The sequence below is a fragment of the Ochotona princeps genome, chromosome 6, assembly GCF_030435755.1.
Source record: "Ochotona princeps isolate mOchPri1 chromosome 6, mOchPri1.hap1, whole genome shotgun sequence".
NCBI classification, from domain to species: domain Eukaryota; kingdom Metazoa; phylum Chordata; class Mammalia; order Lagomorpha; family Ochotonidae; genus Ochotona; species Ochotona princeps.
The window spans coordinates 86,392,622-86,419,589 of record NC_080837.1 but is presented as its reverse complement, the minus strand read 5'-3'; the positions used below and the strand labels follow the sequence as shown (position 1 = coordinate 86,419,589).

Genomic DNA, 26,968 nt, shown 5'->3' with positions numbered 1-26,968 from the left:
GGGGCGAGGGAGTGGGGGTCAGGATGGAAATGGTAGCTCAGTTTGGGGGCTCTGCAGGGAGGGGCCATCCCCCTGCAGCGCATGACTCCTGGGCTCCTCCTGCCCCCCACCCTCGTTAATACTAACTTGCTAGGCGCTCAGCAATGGCCTGACACACTCGGGCAGGGTAAACTGAACTGTTAGCAGTGGACGCTGGCTTCTCCTCTTTGAAAGGCAGCTGGACTGGGCAGGGGGAGTTAGAGAGCGCATGTCAGTGGCCGACTTCCCCAATGCCTACCCGTGAAGGCTGCGTCCAGAGCAGGGAGTCCATCCTTACTCCCCATGGGCAGCAAGGACCCAGCTACTGGGGACAGCATGTCTGCCTCCCAAAGCATGCTCACAGATGGGGCCCCAGGGCCTGTCATCACGAGGGCCCCTCGCCTTGCAGCGGCTCTCCCTGCGAGGGTGGGCTCTGGACCTCCTCGCCAGCTCCTTTCTCCGCACCTCCACTCGGACACTGCTATGCAAGGGCGGGTGCTGCTTCCTGGCCACCCAGACTCCTGCACCCTCAGAGCCTGGGATGCCAGTGAGGGCCACCTGGTAGGAACTGGAGATGGCCATTGCTACAGTCATGCCTGTCACCTGACCTGTCGGCTGGGGTGGCGGCATCGCCTCATGGTGCTCTGTGCAGCAATACTGTCTCTTCTCGCCCTTTCTGGTGAGAGACCCAGTTCAGCTGCAGCTCACAACGGACTACGAGAGTGCAGGACACGGAGCTGTCTCTACGGGGCTCTCCAGCCCCAGCACAGGGTCGGGTACCAATGAGGCATGGACACATCACAGGGCCACGCCGAGGACAGGGGTGCAAGAAGGACTACGTGAAACAGCAGGTGTACCTGTCCCCCCGGCCCCTTGCAGGTGCCACTAATATCCCAGAAAAACAAGACACTCACCAAGCCAGTTAGACCACAGGGCTGGATGCACTGGGGGGAACTGCCCTGCTCCTTAGGGACTGCCAGGACAGAACCCAGTGCCAACCTGCTCACACCACGAAGATCCCTGATGTACTCAGAGAGCCAGACAGGGGTGCTAGAACCGTTTCCCTGGGGAGACTTGGTCCAGTCCTGCTCCCCAGGCAGCCTGGCTCCCCTGCAGGGCAGAGCCTGAGAGTTCCCCAGCCCCACCCAGGCAGCGTCCACCCTGCATCCCCTCACACCCGGGTCCCCACGGTGCTTTGACAGTGCCTCCCTAGGGACTAGGCTGCAAGCAGCCCCTCCTCAAGCTGCTCTGAGGCCACGGACGGGTTCTGTGCTGTCCAACCGGCGTCCACGGTGGGGACAGTCCCCCACGGCCTCTCCAGCGGGACTCCTACCACACTCAGACCTGAGGACCCTTCCACAAAGTGGAAGAGTACGACAAGAATTGTTACAATTAGTGCACAGGGTGGAGCTGCAATTCTCCAACTGCAGTAAAACTTAGCGGGCCCTTCCCATCCCAGGCTACTGCAAGCAACAGGTGTCCGGGCATCTGGGGCACGACTATGCCAGTCGTCATTGGTCTAGATTGTTCCATCAAGATGGGACGGGTCGGGCCCGGCGGCGTGGTCTAGCGGTTAAAGTCCTCACCTTGAAAGCCCCGGGATCCCATATGGGCGCCGTTCTAATCCCGGCAGCTCCACTTCCCATCCAGCTCCCTGCTTGTGGCCTGGGAAAGCAGTCAAGGACGGCCCAAAGCTTTGGGACACTGCACCCACGTGGGAGACCCGAAAGAGGTTCCAGGTTCCCTGCATCGGATCGGCGCGCACCGGCCCGTTGCGGCTCACTTGGGGAGTCAATCATCGGACGGAAGATCTTCCTCTCTGTCTCTCCTCCTCTGTGTATATCTGGCTGTAATAAAATAAATAAATCTTTAAAAAAGAAAAAAAAAAAAAAGATGGGACGGGTCCAGGAGTTCTGACGTTGCTGGTTGGGGCAGGGGAGAGGCCCAGGCAGGGAGGGCGGGAGCTGAGGCTGCGCTACAGGGCGCAGCAGCACTCCAGCAAGGGTGGGTAAGGCATGGCCTGCCCAGCGGGGTAGACCGAACCCTGCCCACAAAGGCGGCCAAAGTTAGCCAGACCCTGGAGCTGCCATCCCATGTCCCTTGAGTCGCGCCTGCAGGGGCCGGCTGCCCCGGGTTGTCCCCAGGTGGCGGCCTTTGTTCAGGCGAAACTTTGTAAGGACATGAAGGTGGCTGCTTGCCTGGGGGGAAGCACGCTCGAGCCAGAGGTGCGGGACTCAGGGGTGGCAGGGCGCGGAGCGAAGAGAGCTGACAAACCCGGCGTGGGGCCGGGCGCTGGGCGGGGCGGGGGCGGGGCGGGGCGGCCGCACGGGAGGAGTGGGCTCGGCGCCGGAGCAGCCCGCGCCTGTCGCCGTCAGCCCGACTCGGGGAGCACAGGGTCCGCCCGGTGGCGCCCAGGCCCCTGCGCCCCGGTGGGCGCACACCAGCATGCAGCTGCAGTGCCGGAGCGGGGTGCTGGCTGCCTTCGCGCTGCTGGTCCTGCTCCTCATCTTTGCTGACATCTCGGAGATCGAGGAAGACCTCGGGTAAATCGCCGCGCCGCCGAGGGCCCCACGCGACCCGCTTTGTGTGCGCCGCGCCCCTTCACTCCTCTGGAGAGGTGGGGGCGGCGGCGCGAGGGGAGGTTGTCCGGACGGTTCAGGGGACACAGGGCTGGGGAGGCGCGGCCCCGGGGCGGCCCCTCAAGTGCCCTGAGCAGAGACTGACTTGTCCACCCGGCCTCTTCCGTGATGGGGTCCGCGCGTGGTGGCGCCGGGGTCGAGGGAGGGCGCCCGGGAGTGTCTCGGGCGGGCAGCAGGGCCGAGAGTGGAGGGAGGTAGGAGTTTCTTTGTCTCCGGCTCGGTCGGTTTCTCGCCTTGGCAAAGTGGGCAGGGGGCGCGCGGGGACCTCGGAGCGGGGGGCGGGGATCCCCAAGCCAGGGCTGAGGGCAGGGGCTCTGCTCAAACCCTGGGGGAGGGGGAGTGTTCCTTGTACCACCCTAACCCGGGATACACACGCTCGCACCTCCCGCCGGTCCGGGAGCCCTGCGCGGGCGCTGGCAGCGCTGGAGGCTGGGTGCACGAGGCTGAGATTGGGTGCGCGGGGCTGGAGCTGGGACTGAGCTGGGCTGCACCGTCCCTGTCCCGGTCCTTGCGTGCCTTCAGACGCTCCCTGCGCCCCCCGGGGTGCTGTGCTCTGAGACCAAGGCGGGTGGCTGGGCGGGGTTTCTGGGCCCCCAGGGGCACTCTCTGTCCTCGCTTTCTCCGATCCCTCCCGAGCGGGCAGGAACACTAGTCCCTTGCAATCCACCGGCCCGGGACTCCCTGGAGCGCGCGCAGGCGGTGCCGGACGCCGGTGCTGTGGCCACAGAGCTGGGACTAGCGCCCCACCCTTCCCCGCAGGGCCCGGCCCCTGTCCTGGGCTCGCGGCCTGAGCAGGGCTGGCGCGAGGGCAGCTGCGCGCTCCGGGAAGGGAGGAGAGCCCTGGGGAAGCTGGGCGGCCTCTGCCTCAGTGGAACCGCGGTGAGCCGGCGCCCTGCGCGAGTCCCGCGCCTCGTGCACTACTCCTTTGTCCCAGTAGTTGCTCCACTCTTTGTCAGCGCAAGGGGAGGTTCTGCCACGCTGCCAGCTCCCTGGCAGGCAGCTACGGGGCCTGGGTCCCGGATGCCCACGCCCCAGACCTGGAGTAGGCGCTGCTGGCCGCCCTGTGCAGCTCTGCCACCCCAGCCTTCCTCCGTGGGCTCCGTGGTGCTACTGCGATGCCTCCTTCCCAGCCTTCTCCCCACCCTCAGCTTCCGGCCTAGCTCCAAAAACTTTTGCGAAGGACTGTTCCCATGCAAGGACACTAAACGGAGCTGTTTCCTCACCACTCGCCCCCAAAGCCTGAGTGGGGAAGCAAACCAGGCTTCTGAGTCTTAGGGTGGCCGAAGCGGGGCACCCTGCCTCCCGACCCTTGCTGACCTTTGAGGAGTGAGAAGGAGGGTCTGGTGCTGCTGGTGGGTGTCCTGCCCCCACATTCCTCCACCATTCCTGAAGTCCCACCTGACACCTTTTGCACCAGAGATTTTAAATTTTAAACAGCCAAGGAGATCACTTTGCACACAGTGTTGGCGCTTTCCAGCACCTTCCGTACAGCCAGCCAGAAAGCCCCTAGGCCTGCGCAGGCACTGTACGTTGGAGGTTCTGGTGCTGTATGCCTGACCTGGCTCCTTGGGAGTCCCTGTTGCTTCCTGCCCTTCGCCTTGCTAGGCTGTTCCTAGAGCAAGTAGCCAACAAGTCAGGGTGTGCCCAGTGTCCACCGCCATCTTCTGCAGCCCTGCTCTCACCCCCATGGACCCTGGCTTGACCAGTCCTGCCCCTCCCTTCCCATCTGATGAAGCTGTCCTGGCCAGTGTGGTACCTACTGCTGGCGAGGGCCAGCGTCCCAGCCGCACCCTGCGCTGTCCTGGCCAGCACTGCACCCATTGCTGGCGAGGGCCAGTGTCCCAGCCGCACCCTGCACTGTCCTGACCAGCACTGCACCCACTGCTGGCAAGAGCCAGCGTCCCAGCCGCACCCTGCGCTGTTCCATGTGGACTCAATGTAGAGCAGCAGAGGCCACATGCAGGAGTCAGGTGTGGGGCAGCAGGCAGGAATCCCAGCAGCATCTTCTGGCTGCTTCTGAACACAGGTGTGACACGCACATCGTCTTTGTCACTGCTGTGCAGTCGGGCTCAGCACCCATGAGGGGGCTGGGGGGCTTCCCTCCCTGACCCCGTGCCTCTCCCAGAGGCCTCGAAGACGCTTCGAATCCCCAGCCTGCAGCTCCTGTCATGCTCTGGAGCTGCTTCTCCGGCAGTGCTGGGCTGGCTGGGCAGACCCAGGGACAGAGCACTTGTCCCTGGAAGGCCGGTGAGCAGAGAGCAGGGCTGCCTGCCTGGGGCCCTGCCTGCCTTCCTCCAAAGAAGGGAGGGCCAGGGTTGCCTTGGAGGGACTTCCCTGAGACACGCAGCTCTTGAGTGCCCTCTCTGATGCTACCCGGCAGCTGGGGCTGTGTGAGCAGAGGAAGCATGCAGAGTTCAGCTCTTGCCCAGGTACCTGCTGTCCTGCCTGGTGGCCCAGGCATGCCCCGAGATCGTGAGCTTTACCAAAATGGCCCTGAGCAACCCAGGCAGCCTCCATCCATCTCCGCTCTGACGGCCCCAGCAGGTGTCTGTCACACCTGTTGCTGCACCTGCCACAGGGTCTCCGAAGTCTGGTCCTGAGAAAGTGCACACACAGGGTCTGCTGGGTGAAGCTTCTCTTTCACCAGGCACCCTGCCCGGCACACACAGCCACCTGGAGCACGGCAGAGCCTCGGAGCCACGGCCCAGGCAAGGAGTACGGCAGAGCCTCGGAGCCATGGCCCTGGCAGGGAACATGGCAGAGCCTCGGAGCCATGGCCCAGGCAGGGAACACGGCAGAGCCTCAGAGCCACGGCCCTGGCAGGGAGTACAGCTCCCTGTGGAACCTCCCCCATGGCCCAAGATCAGTTAGGGTGACTTCAGCCCTGAGAAATGGCACCTCTGTCCAGGTCCATGCCCAAGCAGGGCAGGGCATCCTCCTCTCCTGGGACTAATGTCCCCACTCCCAGGCAAGCTGCTGTCATTGTCAGGGGGTAGTTGAGCTCTGGTGGTCGTGATGGTGGGGATGGTGACCATAGGTAGCATTGCTGAGTGCCTGCCATGTGCCAAGAGCTGTCCAGGGTGCTTAGCCAACATAGTCCATCCTCAAGGCAACCCAGTGATACCTGCCAGTGGCCCCAGGAGCCCTGGGTGCCAGGCCCCTCTGAGCCCCTCTAAGCTACTTGCTGTTGCTCTGCCATTTACTGAGAGGCTGAGTCAAATGTGAGGCCCTCACCCTACAGTAGGACAGAGCCCAGGGTCCTGACTACTATGTGAGACGCCGGGTCCTCTGAATCAGGGAACAGGTGGTAGACTCCTCTTCCTGACCCCACGGGCTGTTCCCGATGCGCCGGGCTCTCCTGACTTCCCTGCCAGTAGTTCAGGAAGAAAGAAGTGGGATGAGAGATACTAGAAGGGGTAGATGCATCGGGTCCAGGTGAGCCCAGTGGCTCAGGTGGGCAGGAGCTCCCAGACCCCCCAGATGGGTCCAGAGGTGGGCAGTGCCTGTGTCATGGTATACCTGCTTCTCATACCACCTGCCAGGCAGGAACCAGCGGGCCCCATGTGTACCAGCCTGTCAGGGTGACATCTACCTGGAGCTGATGCCACCCAGAACATGCCAGCCCAACTCCAGGCCCTGTCTGGAAAGTAACACATGTAAGACGCCAGCCCTGACCCCAGACAGACCGGACGGTGTGTGGGGAGCGGCTCGGCTGTCAGCTGAAGGGAGGCAGGTGCACGACCTGTGCCGCGTCCAGATGGATGGCAAGGGCGTGGCCTGGCCCGGCTGCCCCGCAGGTACACGTGATACTCAAGGCATGGAAGCCGGAACACCGCCTTGTTCCCGGCCACGCGTGCACACTCACGCAGGAATGGGACTGGCGACAAAATGAGAGAGCAAGGCAGTCTGGTTCTAACAGTCCTGTTGCCAACTGTTCCGAACATTACATTTAAATTGTAAATAGAGACCCATCTTAGAAACAGCCCACACGCATAGGGCCGCCCTCCCCTGGCACAACAGGGTTGCTAGGTTTTTTAATTGTTTAGGTTTTTCAAATTGGTGATGTTGGAAACTTGCAAGTTATAAATACTCCGAAAGAGTGGGGCCTTACAAAGGCACCTGTTGCTTTTGTACTTCATTTTTAAGATTTATTTTTTACTTTTATTGGAAAGTCAGATATACAGAGAGGAGAGACAGAGAGGACGATCTTCCATCCACTGATTTACTTCCCAAGCAGCCGCAATGGCTGGAGCTGCATCAATCCAAAGCCAGGAGCCTGGAGCCTCTTCTGGGACTCCCACGCAGGTGCAAAGTCCAAGGCTTTGGGCTGTCCTTGACTGCTTTCCCAGGCCACAAACAGGGAGCTGGATGGGAAGCAGGGCCGCCGGGATTAGACTCGGCGCCCATATGGGACCCTGGTGCGTTCAAGCTGAGGACTTTAGCTGCTAGGCCACTGCGCCAGGCCCTGTTGTATTTCTAATGGTTGCATTTTCTTCATTCATTTCATTTGAAAGAGGCAAACAGCCCGACTAGCAGAGAGCCCTCCTGCCTGCAGGGTCACTTTCTGGAGGCCCGTAACTGTGGGCACTGGTAATTCAATGCAAGTCTCCCAGGTGGGTGTGGGAATCCACCTGCTGCAGCCCCCACTGCTGCCCCCTGGGGCGCAGGGCGCTGGGGGTAGAGTCCTGGACATGAGGTGTGGGCGTCTCAGCCAGCCGCTGAACTGCTGTGCAAAGTACCCACCAGCCCCTGATGCTTTCACAGGGCAGACAGAGCCTCACAGGGCCTGGCGCCTCTCCCGGTCTCCCCAGGCTGCAGCCATTCCCTGGGGCCCTCAGTTCTCCAGAATATTCCATGTCTTCATGTGTGCCATCCCCCTTTCTGTATCTCCCGCCCCTTCTGCTGCATTGAAGTCCTTGCTTCCCTGGGACAGCTGGACCCCTACCCAGCTAGGAAGCCCCCTTGCCTCCCGACGAGACCCCTTCATCCCAGCACTTCCCCCACTGACCCCATGGTGGTACAGAGGGCAAAAGCAGTGGCCAGGTACCCCACTGTGTGCTGAGCACCCCGAGGCCCTGCAACGAGGACGCTCTGGCTCAGCCAGGCTTTTCCCCAACTCCCTGTTCTTGGGGAACCCAGAACTCAGGCCACCCCACTGCTCCTCTTCCTGCAGCTGGACGGAGGATGCCACAGTCTGCAGGTGGAGGAGGATGGAAACAGGACAGCAACATAGACATCCAGCTGTCTGAGGAACACCCCGACTCTGAGACGAGGGTTAGCCCCATGATCCTAGCCTTCATTTCCTGGACTCACACTCCAGCAGCCAGGGTGTGCAGGCTCACCGAGGGGCCAGCATCACAGGGTCCCCCTGGCAGAGGACAGCCAGGCCGTTTGTGTTGCGGTCTGCTGGGCGCCAATGCGGTGCTGAGCCTAGAGTTCCGCTCCCACCCGGGACCCTCCCCAGTCAAGACCATCATCACCCCCATTTTACAGATGGGAGCACCAAGTACAGGGCAGCTGAGGAGCTGCTGGCTCCAGGGAGTCCGGGAGCTCCTGAGCATGACAGCCCATGGGGGTCCTGTGCAGGCTCTTATTTCCATGGTGTGCACCGTGCACCCACTCAGGGAGGCCGTGAGTGCCCAGGCCACAGTGGGAGATGCAACCATGAAGAACAGTGCCACAGAGGTGAGCCAGCTCGGAGGCATCCCCTGACCCCATGCAGCGGCCCGGTCTGCACCTGCCACCTGATCCCTCCTGCCCCGGCACCAGGCTCATCAGAATGGTGCTGGAGCATGGCATCTGTTTGGCCATCTCATTACCAGGAGGGAGCTGCACACTGAGAAGACACGAGCAACACAGTGGATGAGGGCCCGGAGGAGACTCATGGAGGGCTGCCTGGTGCCATCGGCTGCCCTGGGCCTGGGACAGGCTGTGGGCAATGACGCCCCCTGGGAGGGCCTACATGTCCTCGCAGGAGAGGGCATATCCAGGAGCCCGACACTGCTGCCCTTCTCACAGACCACCCACCCACCCCGTCACAGAGCCACAGCTCAGTATATCCCGGGCGTGCTGGAGCCATGCAGTGAGCAAGCACAGAGCCGCGGTCCCCACCAGCCCACTCGCTCTGAGCCACCCTTGGTTCTGAAGTCACTCAGCTGCCCACGATCGCGCCTCCCACCTCATGCAACCTGTGCATGCGGAGTTCGTCAGAGCTGCTTCAGCACCCAAGACCACAGGAGATGGTGCTGATAGGCCTCCCAGTCGCCAGTGCTGCCTTTACTGGGTGCCAAGGGAGGGGTGGGCATGCCAAGGCTCTGCCTGGCAGCTGGGAGCTTCCCCGACCCTAACATGCAGAAGCAGGGCCAGGGCTGAGCTCAGAGGGGTGCCACCTGCGTAAGGAGGGCAGGGCCAGGGCTGAGCTCAGAGGGGTGCCACCTGAGTAAGGAGGGCAGGGCCAGGGCTGAGCTCGGAGAGGTGCCACCCTGAGTAAGGAGGGCAGAGCCAGGGCTGAGCTCAGAGGGGTGCCACCTGCGTAAGGAGGGCAGAGCAGGATCGTGCCTAGGAAGGTGCTGTGTGGGTGGCTGGCCATGCCATCTAACTGGAAGCCGAAAAGCCCTCCCACTGGCCCTGGGGCTCCGTCCATCACACTCTGACTGGACCCGGGAAAACAGAGGTACATGGAGCAGAGCTCCCAGAGTAGCCTGTCCTGAGCAAGAAGCCTCAGCCAGGCTGAGGCGCAGGGAGCAGCAGCGTGCTCACTGGCGCCACCAAGAGGTAGGCTGTGATGGCCCAGCCTCAGAGTGCCCCGCTGTGGCTGTTACCCCAGCCACGTCAGTCCTGGACATCAGGCCGTATTGTGGGCCACCTGGGAGCCACTGGCGGGGAAGCTCGAGTCGGTGGGCCTGAGGCCAGCGGGCTTCCTCAGCTGGGCCTCAGCTTCTTGGTCTGTACAGCAAGATCAAGAGTACACCTCTCACGGTGCTCTGAGGAAGGTGTAACACACAGTCCAGCTGCGAAAAAAAGCGCAGCCGCTAGGGGCAGCTGCTCGGTAGCCTCAGGACCTACCGTGGAGTCACCAGTGACCCAGAAAACCCACTTCTGGGTGCAAACGCCAAAGAAACAAAAACAGGGTGTCCCCGAGGCATTTACACATCATGCCCACGGCAGCAAAGAGCCAGAGCCCCCAGGTGTCCCTCCCAGAGGGACGAACAGGCAACAGGTGGTAACACGAAGGATGTTATCGGCCGTACGGGAGGCGGCAGGCATCGCCTTGCCTAAGGTGCCCACACCCCATGGCCCAGTGCCTCGGCTGGTGTCCAGATTCCATTAGTGAGCCAGGTCCTGGGAGGCGGCAGCTCATGTCCTGTGCACCTGCCACCTGTGTAGAAGGCCTGGACTGAACTCCCGGCTCCCAGCTCTGGTCTGGCCCAGTCCTGGTTATTACAGGCATTTGGGTACTGGACCAATTCTCTCTCCCTCTCTCTACTTTTCAAATAAATTTTAAAATCCTCTGTTTATAGGAAAGAAGCCTGCTAAGCCCCATAGTGATTTTACATGCGATCCCTGGAGACAGACAGCGGATGCCAAGGGCCAGGGGAGTGGGCACTGGCTGAGTTTGGTAGAGGAAGCGATCTGGACACGGAGGTGTGAGGGCTGCCCATGGTGGAGGTGGTCAGCACCACTGGGCACGTAGCTGGGTGTGTGCTGGGATGGACAGATGGGGCAGTTTGCACTTGACCAGTCCAGCACAGCCGTGGAAGTGTCCGGAGGCGGCCCTGGCAGGTGCACACAGTGCTACAATGTATCCTAAGAGCATTTGTGGTTTCCACAAAGCCACACCTATGTGGTTATTGTTTAATTAAAAATAATAGCACAGTGCTAGCAGGGAAGGAAAGAAGGAGGGCAGGAGGGAGGCAGACAGGGCCCCCTCTTGGCTCGGGGCACGCTGGATGCCCTCGGAGGGAGGAGGGAGTTGGGAGAACAGGCAGGGTACACACACATGTGTGTTTGTGGCCAGCCTACCTGTTCTGTGGGGTTACCTGGCAGGGCTCCTAAGATCCTAAGCTGCTTGGAAGGCATGTGTACCCACACACATGCACACCCATGCCACTGCACATGCGCATACATTCATGCACACACGTGTGCCCACCTGATCCAGCTTCCTGGCCAGCCCTCATTACACCCAGAGGGCTGGCTGACAGGTGAACCTGGAAGAGTCCAGATGCTGAGCCGGACACCTGGCGCCCACAGGGCTGCTTTCCTCTTGGGCCAGGGGCAGGAAGGGCCAGGTGAGATGGGCACATGGCAGCCCAGCCTCCCAGCCCCAGCGGGTACCGGACCGCCTCAAGAGCTTGCTAGGCAGACTGCTGGGTCTCACCCAGAACCCACACTGTGGGCAAGTCACAAGCATGCTGGGCCAGGCTCCTTCCCAGAGCCACACGCTAAGAGCACCCGGCTAAGCACCTGCAGGGCCATGTGCTCAGGCTCCCTGCAGTCCCCAGGGCCTGAGGGGGGCTCGGGGAGGGGTTCACAGCTCTGCATTATCGTCTGCTCACAGTGAGTCCACTAAGCGGTGTGTGGCTCCCACATGGAATCCCTGCCTTGAGGAAAGCAGCCAGGCCTGGCCCAGGCACGGCCTCACACACAGAAGCCAAGGGCTGGAGGGATGCAGCCAGAATCAGGAGTCGGAGAAGGCTATTCAGGAGGGTCTGCAGCCTGGGGCGAGGCGGCTTACTAAAGCACACACAGAAAGCATCAGATCCACGACAGGGTGGAGCATACCTGCCTGGGGGTGCTCCATCCTCATCAGGGTCCAGCTTGGGAAGGCCAGTGGGCAGCTGCTGGAGGGCGGGGTCTACCTGGAATGAGCAGTGGTGCTGTGGCCTCTACTCGCAGGGCGCCTGCCCCGACAGTCCAGGCAAGATGAGCCGATGGGCTGCTGCCATGCTGCGTCTCTGTGTGGTTAACGCAGGGCAGGAGCCCAGACCAGCATGCTGGGAAAACCAGGCTGTCCCAGCTGGGTGTGGACACAGCAGCCTTGTGAGGGGCTCTCCGTTCCCCTAGAGAAAGGCGGGAGGATGCTCCCATGAGCCTGTGCCCAATCACAAAGCGAGGAGCAGCAAAGGACACCTGGCATGCTGTGCCCGGGGCTGACCAAGCCACCCAGAGCTGAGAGCGGCAGGACAAGCTGCTCAGGGTGGGCCAGGGGGTGCCCAGGAGCTGCCAGGGGCAGTCTGAGCCTTCACCATCAGGGCAGGCCCTGCCTTCTCCCCATCGGGAACAGGGGGCCAGATGAACTCACAGATGTCCTTCAGTTCCCTGGTGACTTGTGAACTGCCTGCTGGGTGGAGCAGAGGCCCCGGAAATGAGGCCCCTCCTGCAGCCGTGCCTCTGGCTGCGTCCCTGAGCACTGAGGAGAGGCAGGTGCATCTCCGTGCAGCCCCAGCATGAGCGAGACAGGGCCATTCAGGGCTCAAGAAAGTGACGCTGGACAGAGTCCTGTCAGGTGGGCAGGCGGCTGGAGCACGCCGTCCGGGCAGCATGGGCACTGGTCAGTGACACACTGGGAACCATGGGCTTCCTGAAGCAGAAGGGGCCCAGCGAGGGCTCTGGCCCACCCCTTCACTTCACCCTCCTCTGGTCTCTGCCTAGCAGCCGCTTCCTCCAGGGAAGTGCCCAGAGAGAAGCCAGGACCCAGCTTCCCCACCCAGGGGCTGCCCTGGATAAAGCGGGTGGACACAGGAAAGGACATGAGAGGAGCCACTGCCGGTGGTGTCAGTCAGCTTCCCATCACCATGACAACAGACCCGGGCCAGGGCATTTCATAAGGCAAAGGAGCTTGCTCAGGCTCCTGTCTCCAAACAGCAAGGGGTAAGCTCCTCAGGCTGAAAGTACAACTGTGCCTATGCTCGCTTGCTCGCTCTCTCTCTCTCTCTCCCCGCCCCCACCTCCGAGTGCCATGAACCCATGGCTTTGGGCTGCTTAGTCCAAGAGTCAGATGAAAGCTGTTTGGGTCAAACCAGGGAGGTCCAGAGCAGAACTGGGGTGCAGTGGGGCAAGAGGCAGCCACAGAACCAGTGCTGGAAAATGTTTGCATTGTGCTGGTGAGAGAGGAGGAAACAAACCCGCTTCATAGCGACTGAGTGTGAGCCAGGGGCATGGCTGACCATCAGGTGCCCACCGGGCTCCAGCCCAGCATGCCCAGCAGAAGCCAGGCAGCTCTAGGCATGTGCCCACCTCCCACAAACCTTGCTTTCTCCTGTTTAGGGTATAATCCTGCCTGGTAGAGCCATTGTGCCACCTAACGGGCACAACACACAGGGCCCAGCCCACCTGGTCTTAGGCCCAGCCGCAGGGCTGCCTGGAGACCTGAGAAACAGGGCTGGACAGCCATCTGGCTCTGTTGTGGGAGCAAGATACGGGTGAGTACTGACCGCCCCCACCAACAATGGCCAGGTGCTGTCCCAGTCGTGGGACTGCACCCGCTATTGCTATGGAACCTCCACACCAGCCACGGAGCTGGCACCACAGTGCCTGAACACGGAGCCAGAAGAACTTGACAGGGGAGAGGGGTGTGGCGGGATGCACCGCTGTGAGCGCCTCTCCAGAGGACAGTGCCAGAGAGTCAGGTGCAGCTACAGACCAGATCTTCCCTCCGGCCCCCAGGGAGCACATACAGGAATGGCGGCCAGTCCCGCACAGTGCAGACATGAGCTGGGCTCCAGGCCGCCACGGCTGTGCTCAACATGCTACTGGTGATTTGGGGGCAAGGGACAGTGGTTGCTGGAGAGGGCAAGGCCTGGAAGGAGCTTCCTGCCAAGGGTGCGGTCTGGGTGCTGAGGCAGAAGCAGCCCTGGCAGAGGTCTGGCGTTGACATGCAGAGTCTTGCACCACAGCCAGATCTTTGCTGTCCATGTTCCCTAAGGTGGCACAGAGGAGGGCATGTCTCTGGGCACTGGTGTCTCTGCCCACTCTGAAAGTATGGCCCGCCCAGATGATGGCCTACGTTCTTCCCCGTGATGGATGAGAAAGGGCGCTTGTCCTCAGACAAACTCATGGTGAGGCTGTCCGCAGCCAGCCCTGAGGCCTCCTCTGTACCTGCCAAGCACAGCCGGTGGCCCGATGACAACCCATGGCTGCAAAACCCTCTGCCCTGGAGACAAGTTCAGAAGCCTCCCGGCTGCATGTGCAGTGGGCAGAAGCCCTGAGCTGTGCGGGTGTGGTCAGCTGGCGCCACCTCTGCCATGGTCACCATGTGGGGTTTTCTTTGGCCATTAGTCTTGCCCACAATTTTTCAAAGCCATGTGCAAACCCCAGAGTGGATACCAAGCACACCTGTGTCCATGCACCACAGCCTGAGAAGACGATGGTGCAGGTGGAACCATGCAGCCAAACAACAGGTTTCATAGAACTGAACAGAGCCGATCACCAGAGGAAGGGGCCAGGGACCCCAAACTGACTCATGTGAAGGCATACGATAAGTTGTGGCAGAAAAGGTGCTGACTCACACTGGGGTAGATGCTGAGTTATGTTATGCCATGGCGTTCCTCAGGGGGGGCGGGGATTACCCACAAGGTTGTCTGCCATGGGCACGCTGGTGCTAGCTGAAGCAGGGGTCAGAGCAGAGCCCGGAAGGCCCACAGCCCTGACTCATGCGCAAATTGCAGCGGGGAGCCCGTCTTCGCTGTGCAGTTCTTGGGGGGTGCGTGGGGTCTCCTGGCACTGGAGGGGGCCCGACTGAGAGAAATCCCTTCTGTAAACACACATTTCCTTTGTCCCGCAGGGACTCTGGGGGCAGAGGTGCCATCCGACCAGCCGTGAGCAGCTTCCACAGCAAGCCCAACAGGTCTGTAACTGAGACGGTGTGCCCGTGGCTGCCCACCAGGGAGCTGTGGAGCCACGTCCCTGTGTGCTGGATGCCACTTCTGACTTCAGGAGGAGAGTGTTGCGTTTCACTTTGGCTTTGCGTTTCCCTAATTGCTCTTGGGGGAGCCGTGGATGGGAGGTCTTTAGGCTGCAAAACTGGAGCATGCAGGGCCTAAGTGTGGGGAGAGACCCCCTACACTCAGTCATGCCCAGGAACACGCAGAGGGCGCGTGTTGGGAGAGGACCCCCACTCGGCCGAGCCGGGTGCTTCCCCATGGCTTGTGTTCGGGCTCAGCAGCCAAGGCCCTGGAGCCGACGTGTAAGTCTGTCGAAGCAAGTGTCATGTCCAGGAGACAAACATGGAAGGCAAGGCATTCAGGGACCCCACGAGACCTCCTAAAATGTGCAGGAGCCAACTAAGTGAGGCACACACTCTGACAGCGGCCAGCACTGGACCAGACGGCTTCTTAACAGCGGGATATGGGCCATGCCAGTGCTGAGGCAACAGACCAGGCTTGCCTTGGCCATGGCCATGCCTTGCTCGGAGACCTGTGGCTCAGGGTAGAGGTGTGGCAGAGGCACACACCCAGCGAGATGGCGTAGGCAAAGGCCACCTCTCAGCCCACCCTGCCTGGGGCCAGCCTGGCAAGGAGGTGCCATGCAGAAAGGCATGTTCCCCTGCCTTCTGGCCTCTGCCACCTGCCACACAGGTCTAACTCCTCAGAAACTACTCCTCAGCCCCTAACATCCTTGCTTCCAGGTTGTCGGCTATTGAGTCACCACAGAGCTGTGAGCGAAGCAGCAACAAAGCAGAGGCCCTGTGTCCCCAAGCCCCTCCCGTGGAAGGATGTCCCCTTTGGGGAGCAATCCCACCCTGCTACCCAGCCGCAGGCTCTGGCAGGTGCAGCCTCCCTGGCTGGAATAGCCTGGGGCCAGCCAGGCAGCCCGAGAGGTCCAGCTGGCGAAACACTTCCTCCAGAGCTTTCTCGCTTAGTTGGAGCAGGAGCCAGGAGGCCACACCAGGCTGGAGACGAGGGTGGGGAGGGCAGGGTGTCCCAGAGGGCTTGCCACTCGGGCAGAAGAGGTGAAGCTCAGGACGCAGCATGTGCAACCCAAGGCAGGGTAGGGAGGTGGGGACAGAGCACTTGTGGGCTGGGGACAGCAGGTGTCCCTCTCAGCCACACGGAGCATGGAAACCTGCCGTGGCCCCAGGGTTCCCCACCTGGCCCCTGCAGAGGGGCCCCCGGCAAGCAAAGCCAGGGTGGAGTACTTCACTGCCCAGAAGGCCATGCAGGGGACCCAGGCTCAGAACTGCTGGCAACAGAGTGGAGCTGGCCACCTCCCACACAGGAAGCAGTCACTTCCCAGCACCCGGGAGAGATCTAGAAACTGCTTCTGGGGTGTACCCAGAAGGTGCCTAATGCAAGCATCCACGTGGCATCTCTGTGGGTGCTTTCTTGGGAGCATTTGCCACGTGTGACCAGGGTCCAAGGCAGACTCCACAGGAGCTCCAAGTGCCAGCCCCAGGCCCTGTGAGTGCCTCAGTGAGTTGCTCAATGTGGCAGCTCTCATCACAGCCATCTGTTGCTCCCTGCCCAGCGTCTGCTGTCTGCTACAATGGCGGGGTTCGGTGCTTGGCCCAGAGCCTACAGGACACACAGGGCCAGTTTAAGACGGTGACCCCCTGGGCCAGAGGCATGAGCCACCACACCCCTTCCTACAAGCAGGGCAATGTGGCTTGAACAGGTGTGTCCTTACACGTTCTTGCCCAGCCTAGGAAACCCTTCCACTCGGCCCTCGGACTCCTTTCACAAACAACGCAGAAATGTTGGAGAGAGAGGGCTTCCTCCGCCTCCCTCTTGTCCTTTCATCCTCCAGCCTCGACAAAGCGGCATTTATCTGAATCTGAGACAGAGCGGTGGCCCCAGGGGGACATGGAGGACCGAGGCAGGTGGCTAGGAGACAAGGGGTATGTTCACTAAGGGAATTCAGAGAGCCGTGTGTCTGGCTCTCACTGAAGGACCCTGTCGTGTTTAAACCCTGGCTGCACAGCAGTAGACAACAAGTGTGGGGCTCTTTGCCTTGAACTCTTGAAAGCGTCACATGTCCACTTAGTGCACTTGCACAGCGCTTAGAGGCCGCCGTACGCACAGACAAAAGGGACTTGGATGTGACCCATGTGCTTCTGCAAGCAGCGACAGAAGGCGGCCTGGCTCCCGCCTCACTAGACACACAGCACCACTGCTTGCTTTCTAGGGAACCTCCTGGGACAGATGGTCAGCCTCAGGCTCAAGAGGGCTTCTGACACCTGCTGTTCCCAGTATCCCCATACACACTCCACCCCAAGCAAGCCAGCTCCTGCAGCCTCTCCCTGGATGGAACTTCCATTCAAATGCAACAGACACTTAGCTGAGCACCAGGGATGTGGGAATGAGTGTTTGTGGGGCTGGGGACCCCTGCTCGTGGCCCAGTGGGGGTGACACAGCAGGTGCTTCCTGCGGCAGGGCTGGGACTGAGGGGGAAGCCGCAGGCTGCCATTCTGTGTTGGGGTATGGTTTGCCTCCGTGCAGAGGTGGGCTCCCAGTGCGGAAGCCCCAGTGGGTGGGAAAGGCTGGAGAAAGCTTTTCACATCCCTCTCTTCCTCCCTGCCCCACTATCTCCAAGCATGAACACTGGGTATTCCTGAGGGAAAGAATTTGTGCATCCTACCAGACACACTGGCTCCTGTGCGTTTACAATCGAGCCTGCGCTCACATTGTCAGCGTGCAGGCTGATCTGTCTCCTGTCCCCTCCAGTTCTTCCAGCGCCCACGTGGGCGTCAACAGCTCCTCCTGGCCGGCCGCTGTGGACAAGAGCAATGACAGAGCGAGGCCCAGCGCCCAGCCTGCCGCGGCCAAGTGGAGGCACAACCAGACAGTATCTCTGCGGATCAGGTACTTGCCGGCATGCCGGCCCTCCGCCGTCTGGGCAGTGAGCAGAGCAGGTGGCACCCCCGCTGCAAGGCGTCCTCCAGCAGAACCAGCCACACCACGCTGGTGCAGAGCCCACATGCAGCCACTCCAGGCAGGGGAAGCTCCCAGGCTCAGGATGGGCACACAGAGAGCAGAGAGCAGCCTCTTTCTTACAGAGAGCAGCCCCTTTCTTACAGGGTGTCCGCTTCCTGAAACATGCCAAGGACGACTTCCCATGGGCCAGCAGGAGCCTGGAGCTGGCCCCTGGCCCTGGAGAAGGAGGCAGGGTGCCAGGCAATAACTGGTCCTGACCTTTGCATGGTTATGTGGGCACTCAGACAGGCAGGCGCAAGTGGCCCATGGAGAAAGAAGTCCAACTCCTACGTTGGAAGCACTTGGCCATGACATAGTCAGCTGGCCGGTCTCTGCCCAAGCCTCATGCTGGGGTCCCAGGGTGCTGGCATGAACCCCAACAGGTCAGCCTGGGAGGCACCAATGCCAGCAAGGGCAGGAGGGGCACGAGCCACACGTGCGGGATCAGTGCCTCTTGCAAGTAGACAAGAACAGAGGTGACAACCGTCCCTTGGTAAGGACACCGAGGTAGTCAGCAGTGGCTGCCCAAGGGTTGGGTTTTGCAGGGTGGCTAGGAGCCCACCAGGTATGCCCACCAGATGATCAGAAGTCTGGTGTTGGATTCCAGAGAGTTAGGGAGTTGGGGGAGGGGCTAGCCAGGTCCCGAGGGTCTGCACTTGGTGATTGTCCCTGGCCATCAGTGTGAGGGAGGAGCCCACAGCCCCCAGTGGAGTCTGCGCAGTGGGCGGGATCCCAGCAGTGTGTAAGTGCACAGCTGTGTTCCTGAGACTAACCTGCCATGTGCAAGGTTCAGGGACAAGGGAGCTGAGAGCTGGGGACAGGGCAGCTAAGGAAGCCCCCAAGGGGGTGGGGAACCCACCGCAGGCCAATCGTCACCATGTCCTGGATCCTCTTGTAGGAGAACCCAGGGTTGGGGGAAAAATAGCTACCAGCTGGGGCTCCAAACAGCCACTGCCCTCACCCAAGAACTCCTAGGCTGGGCCCTGGAAGAGGCACACATGGTTAAGGGCACCATGCACCCCCACACCATCTGGGCCTGGAACCCTCCCACCCGAACCATGCCCTGCAGCCCCCACTGGCTCACCCCTTCTCGCTGAGGGGCCAGGTCATTACTGAGGCAAGAAGCGGGGCACATGCCGTGTGAGGGTCCTAGGAGCCCCCCAGCCTGACTCACTAGGCATATCCCGATGCCAGGGAAGCTTCTGCCTGCTTCATGCCCCACAGCAACTTAGGGGCACCTCCCAGACAGTCCAAGTCCAGGAGTGAGGAGGGCAGAGTGCGGCCACCTCCTGGCGCCTCAGCACGGCCACCTTGACCTTTCTGGCTATGCACCTGCTCCCCGCAGGCGGGGCAGGCTGACTGGGACGGGTGAGGCGGGGGGCACAGGGGCGCCTGGCTCAAGTGTGCCTGCCTCCCCAGGAAGCAGATCCTGAAGTTCCTGGATGCCGAGAAGGACATCTCGGTCCTGAAGGGGAGCCTGAAGCCCGGCGATGTCATACACTACATCTTCGACCGCGACAGCACCATGAACGTGTCCCGCAACCTCTACGAGCTGCTGCCACGCACCTCGCCACTCAAGAGCCAGCGCTTCCGCACCTGCGCCATCGTGGGCAACTCAGGGGTCCTGCTCAACAGTGGCTGTGGCCCCGAGATCGACACACACAGCTTTGTCATCAGGTGGGCCGAGTGCTGCCCTCCCGGCTTCAGCAATGCACCTGACTCCCCAGGGAGCTGAGGGCCTCCTCGGGGCATGGCTATGGGGGAGAGGACAGACCAGCAGAGCCTCAAGTTGGGCCCCAGTGTACAACGGCCAGAGGCCCCCGAAAGCTCAGGACACGGGAGAGGCAGCGTGGGCACTGCTGTGACCCCAGGGTGGAGGAGCCAGGGCAGCGCCAGCCTGCGCTTGCTGTGGTCATCCCTGCCCAGGCCAGGCTACCCATTCCTGATGCACACAGCACTCAGTCTCCACTGTCCATAGCCCTGCAGCCTGCGGACTAAGTCCAGGGGCAGCAGCAAGAGCTGGCAGGGCCTTCCTGGTAGAGCCCTTACAAAGCGGTATGTGCTTCCTAAGGCCAGGTTGGCTCCCTAGCATGTCACACGCCCCCACCCTGCCCCAGCTTCATTTTTACCATCTGTGAAATGAGTGGGTGAGACAGGTGGCTTCAGGGTCCTTCTGTTTACAAATCAAGACTCAAGGCCAATGCTGGTGAGACGTGAGCATGTCCACAGGCTTGAGATAGTCAACTGGGCTGTCCCTCCTCCCTCCCAGAGCTCCAGCACACCCACCCATGCCCACGGTCTTGGGGTACCAAGAAGGGAGCAGCTGCCCTGCCAGCCTTCAGATCCCCACACACTCAGCTCCCCGAAGTGCTGAGGGGGCCTGGGGACATCCTCCCACAGCCCTGGTATGACAAACCCCACACGTGACATCAGGGATGCCACATCAGCTGGGCCCTTTCAGTCAGTTCCTCCCCCACCTGGGGGACAGCTTGCGGCTGCAGAGCTGACCCAAGACCTCTGTCCACACTCCACTCCTGCCCTGCCATCACCATCCACCCCGGCCCTGGCCAGAACCTCTGGGCGCTCTGAACGTATGTGCCCCGGTGGCAACCCCTGCAGGAAGAACACAGCTGCACCTCCCAGACAGGGCAGGGAACCATGATGGAGGTGAGCAGCCGGGAGCAGACAGTCTGAGGAGGCAGGCAGCGAGCAGACCGCTGTGGCTGGATAGGCCGGCTGGGGCAGAGAGCCATGCTCCCTGCAGGGTCCGTGTGAGCTCACAGGCATGCACACGCCCACAACCCCCCCGTGGGGCACTCCTATGAGCTCACAGGCATGCACATGCCCACAGACCCGTGCACACCCCCTCCGTGGAACACTCCTGTGAGCTCACAGCCATGCACACGCCCACACCCCCTCTGTGGAACACTCTTGTGAGCTCACAGCCATGCACACGCCCACAGACCTGTTCACACCCCCTCTGTGGAGCACTCCTGTGACCCAGGGTCCCTTGCAGAGATGGCCATCACTGCCTGCGTGGCCCTGACCCAGTCTGCTTCTGCTGCCCCCTCCAGGCCCCCAGGGCTCCCACTGCCCTCGGATCCGAGTCTGTCCATGCCACCTTGCTTTGCTTGCCTGTCCCGGGCTGCACCCAGGAGGGTGCCAAGTCCCCACTGGAGGCGCTGCTGAGGGCAAGATCTCAGGAAGCATGGGAGGAGACCCCGGGGTGCTGGCTGGCATCCCCGGGGTGCTGACTGGCATCTCATGGGGTGCTGGCTGGCATCCCCGGGGTGCTGGCTGGCATCTCATGGGGTGCTGGCTGGCATCCCCCCAGGGTGCTGGCAGTGCTGTTGGGGTCCTGTGCTGAATGAGCAGGCCCACCTGCCTGCAGCCTCATCCTGGCTCAGGGCTCCCCTCCTGCAGGCACCACGCAGACCCAGGGCCCAGTGACGCAGGGAAGTCCTGTTGGGAGAAGCAGGAGGAGGGACGAGCTAGGCTGGGGGAAGTGGAGGAGAAAGCAGGCGAGGCCAGGGGCAAGGCGAGGTTCCAGGCCAGCGGCCTGCATTCCCTGAGGGTTATGGTGCATTGTCTCCGGCAGGTGCAACCTGGCTCCCGTGCAGGAGTACGCCCGGGACGTGGGGCTCAAGACCGACCTGGTGACCATGAACCCCTCGGTCGTGCAGAGGGCCTTTGAGGACCTGGTCAACGCCACCTGGCGAGAGAAGCTGCTACAGCGCCTGCGCAGCCTCAACGGCAGCATTCTATGGATCCCGGCCTTCATGGCGCGGGGCGGCAAGGAGCGTGTGGAGTGGGTTAACGCGCTCATCCTCAAGCACCACGTCAGCGTGCGCACTGCCTACCCCTCGCTGCGCCTGCTGCACGCCGTCCGCGGGTGAGCTGGCCACCTGTCCTTCCTGGGGAGGGGCGGGCTCACCCGGCAGTGCTGGCCCTGGCAGTTGGGTGCCTGTGTGAAGGCTGTAAGTCAGTGATACCGGGGCTGGATGGTGGCTTGCTGGGAGCAGATGCCATGGCCATGGGAAGGGCCACGGTGATGGATGGGGTGGCCATCTTGGCCAGCCCAGTGATTGGCATCTGAGATGCCAAGGCCCAGATGTGCAGCCTCACACACATGCCCTGTGTCTCTCAGAGCCACAGCTCCTGTGTCCGAACCACAGGGTGGAGTAGTGACCTTGGAGACATGGGCAATGCCTAGAAAATGAGTGAACTCCTGGGTCAGCCTGCAGCCCGGCACCCAGGGAGCCCCCGCTGTGACTCGAGGTTCAGTGGGGGTTTGGATCCTGGCACAGAACTCCTAGAGAGGTGTCCAGTCATGGGCAGGTGTGGCCAGGGACATGCTTATGTGGGCTCAGGGCTGGCTGGACCACAGCCCTTTCTCAAGGAAGGCGCCTCCCTCAATGTCTTTTCCTCCCATCATGGTGCACGACCCTCACCCTAGGGACCCAGGTTCTCACTGCACCCAGCTGGAAGTCCCAAGTTCTGGAAAGAGGGGATGCCCAAGATGGCTCCGGGTTCTGCAGGGGCCACAGGGCAGGATGAGTGCCAGTGGAGGGGACAGGCAACCACCTGGCAGAATCCAAGGCTGCCAGAGCTATTTCCAGCTCTAATTGACTCACTCTCTTCTGTCAAAATAGCATTAAGCACCAGTAACAAGCCGTTTAAACAAACAGGCTGTTAATCCTGCACTCACACCAGCAGGCTTTGCAGAAGCTCCCAGAGGGCAGGGAGGGGAAGGCAGCCTGGGCTGCTGGGACAGACTGCCTGCTCCTGGTGGGCAGAAGGGGCACAGGCCCTGGGAGAGGGCTCCTGCTGGCTGCAGGTCCTACGGGGCCTCGGGGCCAGGCCAGGTGGTGTGTGCCACAGATGGGAGGGTGCACCGAGGCAGAGGGGCCCCTCACCTGGGCTCACCCGGGAGCAGGGCTGGGCTGAGCACTGAGTACAGCACACGATGAGGAAGCCGCAGAGCCAGCCGAGGGGGTAGAGGAAGAGGCACTGCACCTGCGGCTGGCTTCAGAGCCCAGAGGGCTCCAGTCCCGGCCCTCGTCACCCTTAGCCGTGTGCCCGCAGCCCTCTCGTGCAGGCCCTGCCTGCCTGGGGAGGCATAGTCTGAGCCACATCAGCGGGGTGGTGCTGAGCCGTGGCTCCTGCTGTGGTGGCACAGTCACCAGCACTTGAACAACTGCCCAGGGTGGGGGCTGTCAGGGTGGGATTTGATGTGCCCCATGGACTCTGAGATGGAGCTCAGGTCAGGAGTGCAACCACAAGGCAGAAGCTGCTGGAAGCCCATGAGGCTGAGCAGCAGAGCCTGCCACATGATCCAGCCACATCTCCCCCCACAGTCCCATCAGCAGGCTGCAGATGAGCCATGGCACCTGCTACCTGGTAAAACCCCTCCTTGGCTATGGGAATTCCATACTCACACACAGAGGTCACATTTGTTACATGTACTTTTCCTGCAGAGGAGTTCACCCTTCGAGCAGGAAAGCCGTCATCACTTCCTGATGTGGTGACAGCCTTAGGTCTGACACCCAAAGCACAGACCAGGAAACAAGCTGGTGTTGGGGTGCACTGGGCTGAGACGCTGCTTGCAACACCAGCACTCCCTATCAGAGCACCAGTTTGAATCCCAGCGGCTCTGCTTCTCACCCAGCTCCCTGCTAATTCACCCAGGAAAGCCAAAGATGAGCCCAGTGCTTGGACCCTGCATCCAGGTAGGAGACAGGTTGAGCTCCTGGCCCAGTCCTGGCTGTTGTGAGGCTCCCCTTCCTTCCCGGGGGTGCAGCAGCTGGGCACTCGGAACAGCTCAGAAGACCCCCAACACCCGCAGCACGTCGGGCATGCACTGCCCGGCAGAGCCTCAAGGCAGGCTCCCATGGTCACAACCAAGGCACCCGAGAAGACCAGGCATCCCCAGGGAGCCACTGCAATGCCACTTCCTGACCATGCCTGCTGGAAACAGCCTGCGCAAAGACTGTGGCCACGGCGGTACACAGGAGGACATGACGGATGACCGAGATGGCCAAAGCCAGGCTGAGCTCTGAGCTCCGGCAAGGAGGACTCGAAGGACAGGGTAGGTGGCAGCAAGGCTGTGGGACACAGTGGTGGACAGAGGCCTCACATTCTATGCAAGGTCTGCCAAGGAGCCATTCTCATGCCCAGCGTGCACCTCGGGAGCGACAACCAGTGAGCTGCCCAAAACTGAGAGTCATGCCCTCGCCACCCGAAGCTGAGAGCCATGCCCCTCGGCACCCGAAGCCAAGAGACCCGAAGCCGAGAGCCGTGCCCCTCAGCACACTGTTGCCTAGGACCATCTGTGAGAGAGTGGATAAGGCCCCTGGACAACCAAGGGGACATGTGGGACCCCAGGGAGCCTGACCATAGCTCCAGCAGGGCTGCCGGAAGAGCAAGACAGTGCTTGGAAATGCAGGGCCCTGTCCCAGCTCCTCGCAAGCGCGACGCAGGCAGATGGGCGGGGAGCTGGCTCGTATCTGGGCATCCATCAGCTAGCAGGGCAGAGATTTTCTCTTTTTTTAAAGATTTTTTTATTTTTATTGGAAAGTCAGATATACAGAGAGGAGGAGAGACAGAGGAAGAGCTTCCATCCAATGGTTCACTCTCCAAGCAGCCGCAACAGCTGGAGCTGAGCCAATCCGAAGTCAGGAGCCTCCTCTGGACCTCCCACTCGGGTGCAGGGTCCCAAGGCTTTGGGCTGTCCTTGACTGCTTTCTCAGGCCACAGGCAGGGAGCTGGATGGGAAGCAGGGCTGCTGGGATTAGAACCGGTGCCCATATGGGATCCTGGTGCATGCAAGGCGAGGAGAACCACTATGCTATTGTGCCGGGCCCCAGAGCTTCTCTTGGGCAACATGGAGAGCTGTGGCCCAGCTGCCGTCACGTACGTGCCACAGTGGGGCTTGGAGATGTTAGTGACCACATGCCTGGCTACCTGGATAAGGGGGGAACTGGGACCAGAACCCATATATGTGAGGGGACTCCCAAAAGGCCCTGAAAATGGAGTCAAGGTTTTACTTTGCCACAGAAGTTTCCAAATCCACACGGCTTTCTCATCAGCCACACACATTCGTCAAATACATCCATGAGCTTCCTCGGCACCTGCTCTAAGAGCAGGCATCTGCAGAGGGCCACCTGCGAGGGACATTAAGGGAGGCGCATCAGTCCACATGCCCTCTTGCAGCTCCTGTGAGTCAGCCACCAGGCCTGGCCGGAGCCCCACGGTGACCAGGAACCCTACTGGCAGCCCTGAATGGTCTCAGTGAGTCAAATCCAAAGTCGAAGCCATCTGGGCAACAGCAGCTGGTCCTGGGGCACTGAGCAGGGAGCTCATGTGGTGGACACACTTGTTCATGAGGGCTGCTGCGACGCAGGCCCCTGTGCCCTGAGGCTGGTCTTGTGCACCTGCCATGCCTCGCAGGGCTCAGGCTCAGGCCCAGAACACAGGGGCGCAGGGCCGGTGCCTCCTGAAGGCTGTGGGAAAGGCTTCGGCTGGACATTACTCTCCACAGGGAAGCAGCTGAGGCCTCCCCCCCATGAGACCTCTGGGTGACAAGCCTGCCACCCTCTGTGGCCCCAGCGTAGCCAGCTTCTCCTTCTAGTATCTTGCCATTCTGTTCTGTGTGAACTAGACGCATGCCAGCTGCAGCCGGCTCAGGACATGGATTCTGGCCATGCTACCATCACACTGCCATGCGCCAGCACAGCGGGGCTCTTCCTCACTCCCACAGGCAGCTCTCACTCACCAAGGACTCTGGTGACCAGGGGCAAGGAGAGAACCTACCACCATCACAGCCCGCCAGCCAGATGACCTGGCCTGGCCCAGCCTCAAGGGATGCTGGGAACACGGGAGACACTTGGAGGCTTGACCAGCACTTCCGAGAGCTGCCTGCCACAGAGTCCCCTGAGAATTGGGCAGCAGGCTTGCTTGCTACTCTCAAGGAGGTGGATGGACAGGTCAAGCGTGAGAGGGCCCTGGGCAGTGAGGGATCTCGAGCCCCGACCGCTTGTGATGGTCAGCCGAGGGCCTGACCCACTGAGGGGCAAAGGGGGTGACAGGTAGGCTATCCCCAGACGTGAGACCAAAAACAAACTCACCAGAGGGACTTAGGGGCAGGGCCTAGGGGAGGGGGGCAGCAGCTGCATGACCCCAGGCCCACTGAGAGCTGCTTGACCAGCTCACCGTGGCTTGAATCCCGCTCTGCGGGATGGAGTGTGGACAGCATGCTTGGGAGCTGGACTCACACATCTCGCCTCCTGCCAGCAGGGGTGGCTGGTTTGAGCTCAGGCCCCAACTGTGGTGTGCACACCCTGGGGAGGGCCAGAGCTCCACACTGACTGAGGGCTGCTGGGACAGGGCCAGAAGGGACTGTGCCCAGAATTGGTCAAAGGAAGGCAGGAAGTGCCTAGGATGGCATGGTGAAGGGGGTTGGTCTCAGGAGGGGCGGAGCCCAACCACAGCAGCCAGTGCCCATGGGGTGGCTGCTGTCAGAAGTGCGCCACTGGGTGGGGACCTGTTTCTGCAGTCTGGCCCTTCAGAGAACATTCAGTCTTCTGTCAGCTTGAGCTGGGATCATGGGGCTGGCCCTTCCCACCTGAGCGGCCTCATGTCATTGGCTTTTCTGAGTCCCCTTTTCGGCAGCTGCATTCCCAGATATGCCTGTTCTGAGCATGCTCTGAGGGTGCCTCTGGAAAGGGTGCGGGCACGCACAGCTCGCTCTGTCCTTGGAGTGGCCAGAGGGAGCAATGGGACAGATCAATGTCCACATCTCCCTCAACGTGGTACTGCCCAGACTCACCCAATTTCTCCTCCGGTTTTATTTTCCAGATACTGGCTGACCAACAAAGTGCACATCAAGAGGCCCACCACCGGCCTACTGATGTACACGCTGGCCACGCGCTTCTGCGGCCAGATCTATCTGTACGGTTTCTGGCCCTTCCCGCTCGACCACAACCAGAACCCCGTCAAGTACCACTACTACGATAGCCTCAAGTATGGCTACACCTCGCACACCAGCCCCCACACCATGCCCCTCGAGTTCAAGGCCCTCAAAAGCCTGCACGAGCAAGGGGCACTGAAACTGACTGTGGGCCAGTGCGATGGTGCCACGTAAGTCAGGCGCCCATGGGCTTGGTGGTCACATCTGCCGGAGACACCACGGGCAGACAGAGCCAGGGTGGCACAAACAACAGGGCGAGCAGGCCAGCGGATTTCTTTGTGAAAGCGAGACAGTGACCAGAGTCTATGTATTCCCAACCTGCATATCAATATTGACCTAAGTGTGCGGTGTTCACCTAGTGTAGGTAGACACAGGAGCAGCGTGGATGCCCAGCCAGAGGAGACTCGGCCTGCGTGCTGGGGCGGAAGGACACA

At 61.3% G+C, this 26,968-nt stretch overlaps 1 protein-coding gene across 1 annotated transcript; it reads left to right on the top strand.

Annotated features, from left to right (window-relative positions):
• The first annotated feature begins 2,408 nt into the window (after positions 1 to 2,408).
• ST8SIA2 (ST8 alpha-N-acetyl-neuraminide alpha-2,8-sialyltransferase 2) lies at positions 2,409 to 26,968 on the top strand. The gene is made up of 6 exons (XM_058665380.1): positions 2,409 to 2,561; positions 14,440 to 14,502; positions 17,318 to 17,455; positions 18,986 to 19,243; positions 21,165 to 21,458; positions 26,423 to 26,968. Exons 1-6 carry the CDS (start codon positions 2,464 to 2,466, stop codon positions 26,706 to 26,708), a joined length of 1,137 nt encoding a protein of 378 aa, XP_058521363.1. The 5' UTR covers positions 2,409 to 2,463; the 3' UTR covers positions 26,709 to 26,968.